Source organism: Zootermopsis nevadensis, unplaced genomic scaffold (genome assembly GCF_977971745.1).
Source record: "Zootermopsis nevadensis isolate Lab colony 2312 unplaced genomic scaffold, Znev_1.0 Znev_ptg000007l, whole genome shotgun sequence".
Lineage (NCBI taxonomy): Eukaryota > Metazoa > Arthropoda > Insecta > Blattodea > Termopsidae > Zootermopsis > Zootermopsis nevadensis.
The window spans coordinates 11,990,103-12,003,237 of NW_028259139.1; the positions used below are offsets into that span (position 1 = coordinate 11,990,103).

The 13,135-nt window shown below is 39.2% G+C and overlaps 1 protein-coding gene across 2 annotated transcripts in view; it reads right to left on the reverse strand.

The window, feature by feature from the left end:
* The window catches only part of gus (splA/ryanodine receptor domain and SOCS box containing gustavus), a 174,728-nt gene that overhangs the window by 127,354 nt on the left and 34,239 nt on the right, over positions 1-13,135 (reverse strand). The window contains exon 1 of one of the 2 annotated variants that reach the window (XM_022068177.2): positions 13,037-13,101. The exons of the other annotated variant lie outside the window; for it this stretch is intronic. Coding sequence (XP_021923869.1) covers positions 13,037-13,070 — 34 coding nt within the window. The 5' untranslated portion in view covers positions 13,071-13,101. Of the gene's footprint in view, positions 1-13,036; positions 13,102-13,135 lie in introns of those variants that run through there. 2 annotated transcript variants of the gene reach the window in all.

Genomic DNA, 13,135 nt, shown 5'->3' on the forward strand with positions numbered 1-13,135 from the left:
GGACACACAGTGTCAAAACATGTTTGTCATTCGAATACTTCTCACTCGGGTATTGATAATATCAACCATTTGTTGACCGACATGCAACGAACACACGGATAAGCACCATTAGACTAAGCACGATTTGAGGTTCTCACTGCGTCGAGTATGAAGACGGCTGTATTCTGGGTTGTTGTAACGTGTAATCTGGAACTTTTCCGACGTTTCTGAGGTGCTGCTGCCTCCATCATCATTGCCCTGACGATGGAGGCAGTATCTCCGTAACGTCAGTGAACTTCTACAACAACCCAGAAGACAGCCATCTTCATTAATAAGGAGACAGGTCTATAAATAAACTAAAAGGAAATTAACTGTGATGTTCGTTCATGTCTCGACACAATAATTCAGGATAAATTAACATACAATCAATTGAAAGTTAATAAATTTATACAAAACGTGGCAAAGTAAACGACAGTAGCAAATTAAAATTAAATCCCTGTACGGTTATGAAATCAAAATGCGATGGGAGGACGTATAGTACGCGTGGGTGAAATGAGAAAACACTTCGACATGGAAATATTAAGGGGAACGACCACTTGGGAGACAAAACAGATGGGAAAATATTATTAATCTCTGTCTTAAAAGATACATAATGCATATTTGGGCTAGGAGAGAAAAGGATGTGGTATGGAAAAAACTGCATACTGATGAACTTAAAAATCTGTACTCCTCCCCCAGTATTGTCAGGGTGATTAAGTAAAGAAGAATGAGATTGGCGGGGCATGTAGCACGCATGGATGGGACAAGAGGTGTGCACCGGGTACTGGTTGGGAAGCCTAAGGGGAAGAGACCACTGGGGAGACATAGACGTAGATGGGAGTAAAATGTCAGGCGGGATCTATGGGAGATAGAAGTTGAAGGAGACTGGATTTTGTTGGCCCAGGACAGGAACCGGTGGTAGACAATCAAAATTACCAAAGACAGTACGCGTAAACTCTGTATTCCGGCAAGGATTACACCTTTGCTGTGTAGACATAATTTTGACAACATAGATGTCTCTCACACACATGCTCAGCCGTAAAAATCTCATTACTTCTACATAACGTGGCTAACGTTTACATCAGATCAAAGCGCACCATGTGGCTCTGATACGAGTGTACATTATCATCACGTTGGAATATTTGGATTCACTGTGCACAGGGAAACCCTCGTCCAGCGTGTTGACCAAGTTTCTGTGGTACTGTAATGATCGCCCACAGGATGTTTGGTAACTAATCACATGTTCATAACGTGATCGACTTCGATCACGTTCCGATATTAATTTCAGTTACCTTAAGTGTAGGTTAGTTAGCTTTAGGTTATATCACGACGCTGTATCAAAAGCATATTGTAATGTAACATCTAAAGTTATTTGAAGTTCATCGTGTTCTACTATTATTTTACCTGGAAAAAATAAAAATATATCATGAAAAATCAGTATCGGATATTTCACGAAAGCAAGTCAAGGGGCTGATACCGCTATGTTAATTGTTTACAAAAGGAGTAATCATGTAAATCGATGTAGACGAACAATCATCGATGTTGCATGACAAGCCACATTTCCAATAGGTCGAGTGACCGCCTACACACCGAGCAGCCTACAGCAATAAGTGGTCGGTCCCTGTGAGTTAGATTAACGGACAATCAAACTACGGGTCTGGAAAGCGTAGTAACATGAGCTGCCATAATTTATTATAAGAAACAAGGGACTCCCAGATTTTAGAGTCTCCTTTTTACGCTTTTTTAGGTTCTTGAGTTTATATTTTTTGTTTTATGTTTCTTTTGTTTCATTATTTTTTCTGTTCTGTTGATACTCTATCATTGCATGGCAACAAATAGGATACAGGTGAATTAAAGTCATTGATAAATCAGTAACGACGTGGGTGAAATCAGTTGTAGCCTTTATAAATGGTTAGGTTTCTGTCCTGAAATATTCCTGAAAATAATGTTACAATGTCACAGAAACTTCAGGCAGGATTCGAATCAGGTACTTCACCAATGGTAATCACAGGTTTGCAGTTGCGTGTAAAGTCTTACAAAATAAGCCACGGCGAATTAAGATTCATCATTCATAACACTCGCTTATATGATACCTGATATTACATAACCTCAGAAGTTCGAATAGCATCCTGAGACAAGCATAAACTCTAACAGCTAAAAGTTACATGTAATGAAGAAATTACACTGATTACAGCATGCATGTTAACGACCATAAATTTAATCCGCTCTAGACATTTTTCAGCCCTGTGTTAGGCCGTTTTGTGGATGAACGAAGATCACTTGCCGGTAAGACCCACAAAGCTTCCTAAGCTTTGAACGTGTGCTTGAAACTGACCACTCATAACAACAGCCGAGGTCTAGAATGCGTGAACCTGCAAACCTTCATGGTACGGTCATTTTAACTTATTTCATTTTCCCTTATTCGCTACAGGCAATGATTGATTCTGGTTTCCTAAACCATTTCTTTCTTTATTTTTCAAGTAAATGCAAACAGGAAAGAGTCAAAGACTACCCCAGAGGTCACCACCGTATCACCTGACAGCAACTGAGGGCGAATAAAAAGTTTCTGAAACGTGTCCTACATAAGTAACAAGTCATTACAGTACTGTACATCAAATTTGTACCCGGCTCATGCTACAATAAATACGCCCGCAGACATCATTAAACCAACAATCACAATCCAGGCTTCTCCCGCTTGCAATTTTATTTCGAAGTGTCCAGTACAAAAGCTCCGATTTAATCATGCGATACAGACCGTGGCTGTAGATGACATTCTGTTTGGTGCAGGCCTACATAATTAATTCATTGGCATGAAACATCAACTCACCATGGACGGCATCAAACCCCACCACCAAAGGGCACTTTCCTATTGGGCCGGACACAGCTATCCATACCTCTGACTTGCCAATCCTTCTGGCCTGCTCCAATCACCTAACCCCATATAAACCACCCACTTTCTAATACTTCTCATTTCATTCCTGAAGGTGGAAGAGCTATGGGCCTACGAAATGTTTGCACAAAGCTACAATTCTACACGAAGCAAGAACCCCGAGAAGAACCATAGATAATTTATTGTCTTTATTAACGAGTCTCCCACATCCTTCCTAATATTAAAAATATAGCTTTCCTAAAGGCTTCAGTATCAACATTCCGTACGCATTTCGGCCCAATACATACCTTTCTTCACTGCCCTAACACCAGATTACTTGTAACAATCGTGAATTATCCCGCCATGTAACAACAACAAATTACTAAGTCACTTCATTACACTATAAGTTCAAACAACTTCTTGAGAATTTTTATTTAAAACACTTGTTACCTACTCCATTCATCCAAAACAAAATGACCATCTGAAACAAGCAGCAAACACATTAATCTTATCTGGACTTAAAAGTAGACGGACAGTCGCACTCCTTCGTATTCTGCAGGTCTAAGGTTCAAATCTCGGCGCGGAGACCGACTATCCTGATATATCTTGTAACGTTCTTTTGTCTCCAAGGCAAATACTGGGATAGTACCTCAAAATTAGGCGACCACCGCCCTCCTTCCAAATGTTTTACATTTATGACTCATTAATAATTCTATCACTGGAAGCCATAAAGTAATAGCTACTGAGATCGTGTTTGTTTCAAGAAACAGGGGTACACGGGACAGTATGTTTACTGTACTGTGAGGTGTTACAACATAGTCATAAGTAGCAAAACCCACCTTTTGTCTTTCTATTTACATTCAGCTGTGAGAAATGTAGACGCTAAGCACGTCTGGCTGAACAAAGTTTTGAGGAGAATCATTTCTGTTGAATTTAACTTCTCTCTATTCTATGACCTTTATGTAAAACATGGTGGTGCTCTTGTACTTTTAAGAGGACAGACGTGGTCAGAACTTATGACTAGTCTTAATTACATCTCTCAACAACCTACTTCGTATTCGGGAGACATAGGCTTCGTTTCTCGGATGAGGTCCTGTATTCTGAAGTTTCTGACGGTTTCGTCAGTATTTTAGACATGTTCTGTAAAAATACTCGAAAATAGACCACGACTAATTCATATCACTTCCTGACATTAGTCACCACGTAACTTATGCATTTAAAAATAAGCGAAGAAGAAATAAAATCAAAATTTTATCAAAATCCATTCATCGATTGGGCTACTTGTTAGTCGAAGACGAGCACTACCTTCAGATACGCGTTATACACTTTGGTATGTGCAAAACTGACTTAATATCATTCAAGTTTGCGTTCTAAGAGCACAAAATCCTTTGATCTCAAGACAATTTTCAGCCATCTGAAGGAAACCAACAACATACAATTATGAATGAGAAATTAGGTCGCGGAAAATACAAGAATAAGATATGGCTTACAAAGCTTAAGCACCAGATATCATTAATTCTTTCTTCAATATCTGTACCGCGTATTCTGGGCTCTCTTATTAATACCCCACTTTAAATATTCCTCTTCTAATCTGCCGTCTCTCTTTTCCTCATGCTCGCCCTTTCTTTCCGGTGACGCTGTCTGTATTTTCAGTGTTACAGCTTCGTTTACTTTTCCGCGAGTCGTCTTATTTCCTTGGTTTTCTTCGTCCTCACCTTCTTGAATATGCATGAGTGACTGGGGCAGCAGAACACACTACATGGAGAGAAGGCCTTTCAGGACAAAGAAATGAAGATGCCTTACGGGGATAACATGGTGAGAACGCGTCTCAAAGGATAAGCTATCTAAACAGTAATGCTTTATTAGTCCACATGTATTCTGCATCAATGTTCTCAATAACGAACCTGACAAAAGGAAAAAAAAAGTGCCAAATTATATGACGCCACTCATACAATTCAAATGGTCAAACACGTTTCAAAAAAGGCGCCACTCACTCTCTGTAACATTAACACATACTAACATAACGTATGACCCGTCAAAGTTGACGGGAAATTGCCCTATTTTTCGGGATTGTACAGTGATATAATTTATTGCAGCATATCTGCGCAAATAGTAAGCAAAACATTTATAAAATTTCTATATTAACCAAATTAAAGGTGAGAAAAGGTTACTTTTTGTCTTAACGTGGCTGCGTGTCGCTTTACTGACATTCCTTCAATACCAACATATAAGAAAACATTAATACGAAATTTAAATTTAAGAAATAAAATATGAGGGCGTGGATTAGATTCATCTGGCTCACAACAGGATACAGCGTCGGGCTCTTATAAACACCTTCAAATTCAATGAAAGGCAAATATCTTTATCACTATCTCAACGACTATCAGCTTCTCAATAACGACCATGGTACGTGGAGTAGTGACGGTTGGGATCAAACCTTGGACATTCTGAATACAAGGCTATTACGCCCCGGTTGTATAGTAGTAAGCAAATGCTAGCCTCGTAGTTAAAGGTCCCAGGTTCTATAACCAGTCACCTTAAGATGGGAATATACGCAGCTGGCGAAACACTGTTTATATCAAATTATACAACAGATGATGGATAATTCAATTATATTCTTTATTATTAGTGTGCTGTATCAACAGTCAGAAGGCCAATTACAGATACAGCACAGAGATGAGCACACGAACACAATAAAAACATAGAAGGTAAAACAAGCATAATATAAAAATGCATTAGTGCGGAGGACGCTAATACACAAGAAAATTGCTGCTAAATACATTAGTATATTTGTGATAATAATTTAAATAAATTAAATGAATTATACTATTATAGAACGTGAAAAAGTGTAACAATTTTCGTCTCGAATATGTCCAAGTCCATGCAGGCAACATTAGCAGCTGATGCGCATCTAGCAGAAGGACTGTTTTTAATAGAAGGGCTAAAACTGGACACAGAAAAATCTCTCAGATTCCGAGCAGCGATGTCCAGAGTTTTAACAGTAGTATAAAATGTGCTGCGAAACAAGAACCAAAGTAATAACATTCCCCCATATGTCAGTTATGTGAGTTGCTATCCACATGAAGATGAATTCTGAATAATCAAAAGAATTAAATTGACTGTCTCGTCGTGATTCTTCACTCTCTTGTCTGTACTCGAGACTTGGCGTCCTCGAAGTGGTCTGAGGTTTCCTAGATCTATGTAGACACACGGTAAAGAGACAAACTCAGTCCACCTGAAAGACTGCAGAAATTCCGGACAGATATGTCACGGTCAAGATTCGAAAAAGGTACTTCAGCTTACAAGTGCCCTATACACCACACTGCAACGGGGCCTGAGTATACAATAATTACCTGAGTAATGTAATATTTAATTACCAATAATGAAAACGAAAGTGGTGGTTTTTAAAGCAAACATTCATTCCACTGCAAAGTAAATATTTTAAATTTAACTACAAGAACATGTTTCACATTTTCACTACTCGGGATATGGCATTTGTGATGGAGCCGACTATGACGTAAATATTAAAATAAATTAAAATGTGTAGAATGATAAAAGAACATTAAAATGACAATTAAAGAAAAAGTTAAAATTTCATATAGTGACGGCAGTTCATTATACTGCATTTAAACGTGGGTTAAGAAGAACAAAAATGCTGGTAAAATTGAAACGAAAGTTTTAAGAAGTGCCGTGGGATGTGAGAAATTAAACAAAATTAAAGACTAAGATATTCAGAATCAGCTAAATGTTTATTCAGCAAATGCAAGAACAGATGATTACAGAGGAGGGAAAAAAAAAGGTTAACCCACTTGAACAGAATGGATAATGACAGACTTCTAAAACTTGCACTTTAAAAATAAAAGAGATGTAGAAATGCAGACAAGACCATTCAAAAGATGACTACGAATTCTGAGCAGGCTTTAACCTCAGAAGGATAATGTCTCACCGAGCGTGCATATTACCAACAACTGACGTTACTCAGTTCAGTGGGCTGTTCCGCACGCTGCTATGCAAAGACTGGACTCCTTGGGGGGCATTGCTGTTTGTGTTCTCTTACGCAACTTTAGAAACGTCCATACCACATACGTATTCATGTGTGTATGTACTCCTACCGCGCAGAATCATACAGCGGTAACAAGGGATTCTCAATCCGCGGCCGGCACGCTGGTATTTTGTGGTGTTGCCCAAAATTGTTTCTGGTAATGTCACCTTGTTGATAAAAAAATACTTATCTGATACAAAAAAGTCTTGTTAACTGAGTAAGTACTTTGCAGTAGCAGCCGCTGTCAGTAAAAGATCTTGTTAATTAAGAAGTTAAAATCAACAACTTGGACGCATCTTACTGTTGAACTCTTGGAAGGATGATTATTGAAATAAAAGCATGTCAAAGATCCCACTAATTACATATTTTGTTAAAATGCGTTTTGAAGTGTCTTCATCTGTAACTTCGCGTACCGCGAGCTGATACGAAAGGGCGAATGTGACCCGTGGCATGGAAAAGTTTGAACACCCCTGCTCCAGAAGAAATATTCCTGCATGTATACCAAGATACCTCACTACATAACGTGGTTTTCCTCAGTCCTCTAGGCGAATTCCAAAAGAGTACTATAATACAGAATGCTCATCTGTCCACTATAAATATATTTCAATCTCAGTGATAGCTAAACAGCCTATAAAACTGAAACAGAGGCGTTAAATAAAGCAAGAATCACAATTTTTCGGCCTACATTTTACACAACTGTTTCGACGTGGGTTTCCTTTATCTTCTTCGTGTCAAACTGCAACAGCTGACATATTTTCCTGAAGCGTTGTCATGGAAGTACTAAAGCTGAGACTGATTAACCGTATAAAAGGAGGATTGTGCTATTTATGCGAGCTGAAACCGTCTCATTTCACAGGACTTTAGGAAATTCGTGTAGGAGTTGGTATTTACTTGGACTGCACAACGATAAAAAGACCAGGAAGCTGAAAACTGGCCTTTTCTAAGGTTGATGACCACGACGCAGTTGGAGGTGCGATAAAAAGTCGCTGTCGCAAGTCGAAATCACTACACATGCGAGTGAACTACTTTAAAGCGAACTAAACTAACTTCATGGAGCAGAGCTGGTCAACAAATTCTTCGCTTCAACACCATTCAGTGCCTGACTTTTCTAGAGCCCGAAGGTTCACAACACGGTCACTATCTTTAACCAAAAGAAATCAAATAAAATCCACACTTTCAAAACCTATATCCATAAGATCCATTTTAATATTATCCTCACATTCACGCTTGTGTCTTCCGAGTGGCCTGTTTCCTTTAGATTTTCGGAAAAAAAAACTTTGACGCATTTCTCACCTTCCTCAAGCGCGCTACATTCCCCGCCAATCTCATTTTTATTCATTTATGACCTGATAAGTTGCCGCAGAGTACAAATTATGGAGCTCTTCGTAATTAACTTTTCCCCACCCTTCTGTAATTTTATCTCTTTCAAGTCGCGTCACTAAATGTTTTGACAGCCAATTTTCTTTCGGGTCCCACGCAATCTGCCATCTTCAGGAGTCTTTCGTCTTCATTCTCTCTAATCTGTGAGCTGTGCCCTTGACAACCTTCCACTGTACACAAACAGTAGTTGTCCAAATTTCTGATTACATTACGCTACATAGTGTGTAATATAGCATGAAATTTTAGCACTGCGTACACACTGGTCTGCTCACTGACGGAGTGGGTGAACGACCGATGAAGGTAATTAATGCCAAATCATGCAGATGAGTTAGAATTTCTGAATGGTCTAGAACAGTGGTATTCAACCTGGGGTACGCGTACCGCCGGGGGTACGCGAAGACATCTTAATGGGTACGTGAAATTTAAAAAAATGTATATATTATTTTATGATAAACACTGAATAATCAGTAATGTAATTTATTTAATTTATTTTAGATGTAGATTAAATACTATGTATAACTTGAATTATACACCAACAACTTTGGGGGTACAAAATTGAAGATAAATTATATCTGGGGGTACGCGAACAAAAAAGGTTGAATACCAATGGTCTAGAAGATACGCTGTAACCAGGATTCGTCTTAAACTTGTGAGGAAACAAACTTGTATTTCGTTATTATTAATATTACTGTAACACTTTTGAACGTAAAAATGGCTGTCTTCTGGGTTGTTACGCCGTATAGTCTGGTAGAAGTTTACAGACTTTTCAGAGATGACTGCTGTCTTCATCGATAATACAGGCGGTTCCTCTGAAACGTCGGCAAACTTCTATCAGATTAAACGGCGCAAAAATTCATAAGACAATAACCTGCATATGCAACGTTTAGATTCGTTCCAAACGTCGTCCTAATATTTTTTTAATATTTGGCATTCGTATACCTGCTAGGAAAATCCTAAAATTGTCTGTGTTCTACTGCCTTTCCGTCTCTGTATTTATCTGACGTGTGTTTCTGTTTCAAACGAAGTAACTACGTTGGTTTTGACATTTTACAGAAACTGAGTTTCAATTTAAATGGCATGTGGTGGTGATGTACGTATTTGCTTGCGGACTGTAATCGACAACTTGGCTACTGAACCAGTATGTTAAAAAAAACACAAGTGCATTGAACATAAACTAAACTATCAATAGCATTATAAAAATTAAGTTCTTCAAGGCGGGAAGAAGTGTTGAGAAGTGAAAGTGTAACTCCGCGCAATTTAACCTAACCTAACTTAACTGCACGGAGGTATGAGTTGAACGCTCCAGCCGCATTATCCCTAGGGAAAGACAGCTTAGAACCCACTGACTCGGCCCCACAGCCGATCTGGACACAGCGGTGGCGTAGGAGGAAAAAATCTCTGCAACTACCGGGAATCGAACAGATACACGCCGTAGCCGATTATTACAGTGATCGAATTATCATTATCATCATCGTCATTGACCTCACTGTACGTAACGAGCATGACACGTAAGTGGCATATATTTCAGACGTCGTATGTTATCTGAACTTGGATTTCAGTTTTTATTTTGTTTTTATTTTTAAGAAATCGAACACAATCGGATCAGGCTCACAGCAGTCCCAGGTACATACGGCAACTTCTCCGACACTTGCGTGCGGCGGGTAGTTTGTTCAGGCGCATACGATTTGTTAACAAATTCTTTGAATGAAAATTTTTTAATGGTAGGCTATACGTGATTAAATTCAGAGAAGATAACAATTATTGCAATTAATCGATTTAGAAATCCCTTGTTGTCCCATTTCTTCCTTAAAATATCTAAAAATTAAAATACATAAAACCATAATTTTATATCCGGTATCCGTTACATGCGTCCTCATAACACACACGCATATGTGGGAACATCAAACAATCATTACAGACCCTTGGGGGGGGGGGGATAAATGGGATCGAAAACAATTTACAGTGTATGAGCAGTGTTAATTACTGTTCAGTAATACACATGTATTACAATTCACAGACATTGTATCCACAAAGGAATGCAAATTCGCGAAGAGCGTATTTATAAAAGCCTGCAGTCCAGTGGAGGAGATATTTGTATTCTAATTATAAAAAAACAGCTGCTGAAATTGTGTTTCTTTCAAGCATTCCTCCTCACGTACTGACCGTGACAACACGAACGTACGAACCTGCAATGCTGAAGACTAGACGTCACTAATGGGCACGAGATGGCACCTTGTTCCTCCAAGCTGCTATAAAAAAATCAAGTTTCTGCGTCATTTTGTTTCTTTCTGAATCTATCTTATTTCCCTTAACAGCGCAGTATTTTAAATGTTCGAATGTTTTTCTTATTTTTATTAGTCGATTTAGTTCATTGCATGACTTAATTTAATATATTATCCCCTAATCTTCAAACCACTTATTTATCCCCCTTTTTCACCACACACACAGATCAACTACGAGATCCACCTAATTTAATATTATGCGTCACGGGGATAACACGGCAGCAGCTTGAAGCTAATCATTCACCTCCAACCAATTCCAAAATACAGAATGTGGTGTAGTTATCACCTGTCAGCCAGATGCCTTCACGGCGTGTTGCTCCGACGACTTCATCTTATTTTACTAAAATAAATTTCATAAATTTTAACAAACCATTTCTCTTTTTTAGACCTCCTTGTTTGTTTTTTTCAACGCAATAATAATTTAACGGGTTTCATAAGCCGTGCCTGCAAAGGTATTTCATAACAGCCTTACCAGACTACGGCCGTGATAAAATGTGTGTATGGAACAGTGTTCGGTGTACATGTGAGGACGCTTTTAAGTGAACTTGCAACACTCACTCAAAGACACGTCGCTACCAGAAAACAAAAACGGATCCCAGGAAACAACTGCTTGTGTTTGAAAGTCGCATAGTGTTAACACATAATGCGATTTATTTTAAACTTCAGGGGAGTTGAGGAGAACGGAAGCCAGCATAATGTGCAAGTGACTGCCCTGAGGTGCGCTCAAATGGCTCCTGCAAAGTGCTTGTGTGCCCACGACTACAATAAAGAAGTATTTTGTTCTGAAACGAAACATCGCATTCTGCCGTATTAACTTCAACAAAACAATGACTATAATGTCTCGTCATTCACGACAGAAATTTCGCGCTTCGCCTCAGTCCCATAGTCCATAACCTAATTAGAAGAATCAGATTCAAAGGTGCAATGTCTGGACTATTTTAAATAACAGGGTGGAATCAAATTTATAAAGATCCCCAGAAGTTGTACTGTTCACAATATATAAGGGTTATCAAATCATTGATGAGATGGTCGGACATGGGAAAGGTCGGGAATGCACACATTTTAATCACAAACCTGAAGGGAACAAACCATTTGAAACACCTAGCTTAGATGGGAGGATATTATTAAAATGTACCTTCAATAGCGTGAGCATCTGTGGATCGGATTCATGTGGCTGACAATAAAGTTCCCGGGGGGAGGGGGGGTAAATGCCGTACTTAACCTTGTTACCAGAAAAGGCGAGAAATATCTTCATCAGCTGAGTTACGATAAGAAATGTGGGAATAAGTCTTAAATAACACCGCTCGGGCATTCATACAGTAAGGAATTTGGTCTACAAGAGAATGCACAGAAAACCAAGTGTATGCCCACGTGCAGTTATCAAAAAAGAACAAACGATAATAATAAGATAATTGTAAGATTTGAGTTTTCACAGCGCTGAGTATGAAGATTTCTGTCTTCTGGGTTGTTGCGCCGTGTAGTCTGGTCGATGTTTACCAACGTTTCAGAGGTCATACTGCCTCCGTCATCAGGGCGATGAGTATGAAGATTTCTGTCTTCTGGGTTGTTGCGCTGTGTAGTATGGTCGATGTTAACCAACGTTTCTGAGGTCATAATGCCTCCGTCATCAGGGCGATGACTATGAAGATTTCTGTCTTCTGGGTTGTTACGCCGTGTAGTATGGTCGATGTTTACCAACGTTTCAGAGGTCATACTGCCTCCATCATCAGGGCGATGAGTATGAAGATTTCTGTCTTCTGGGTTGTTGCGCTGTGTAGTCTGGTCGATGTTTACCAACGTTTCAGAGGTCATACTGCCTCCGTCATCAGGGCGATGACTATGAAGATTTCTGTCTTCTGGGTTGTTACGCCGTGTAGTATGGTCGATGTTTACCAACGTTTCAGAGGTCATACTGCCTCCGTCATCAGGGCGATAACTATGAAGATTTCTGTCTTCTGGGTTGTTGCGCTGTGTAGTCTGGTCGATGTTTACCAACGTTTCAGAGGTCATACTGCCTCCGTCATCAGGGCGATGACTATGAAGATTTCTGTCTTCTGGGTTGTTGCGCTGTGTAGTCTGGTCGATGTTTACCATCGTTTTAGAGGTCATACTGCCTCCGTCATCAGGGCTAACCCTCGTTAAAAAGTCCCATAAATCACGCAAAATTATGTTACACAAAAAAATATAACGTTAAAACACAGACCGGAAACAAACCTAAATATTTCGGGAGAATCTTTCATCGATACTTCACGTTTCCACTGTCAGTATACTCTTCGATTTTGTTCTCAATTCTCTGCAATGCATCAACTTCTTTTTGCTACCATAGCAACGGTTATCCCCTCCACTGTACCCCAAAAGGGTTTTCCTGTGCGAATGTCTCTATTCATGACATAATGTAATATAACCTAGAGTTAAAAAACTACATCTGCATGCAAATTAACTTACGCCTCATTTCTCGCACAGTGATGCTCATGGCCATTAATGGAAGAGGAAGTCAATCTTACCTGTAAAACAAGAAATTGAAAATAAGTTCCACATTTTGAC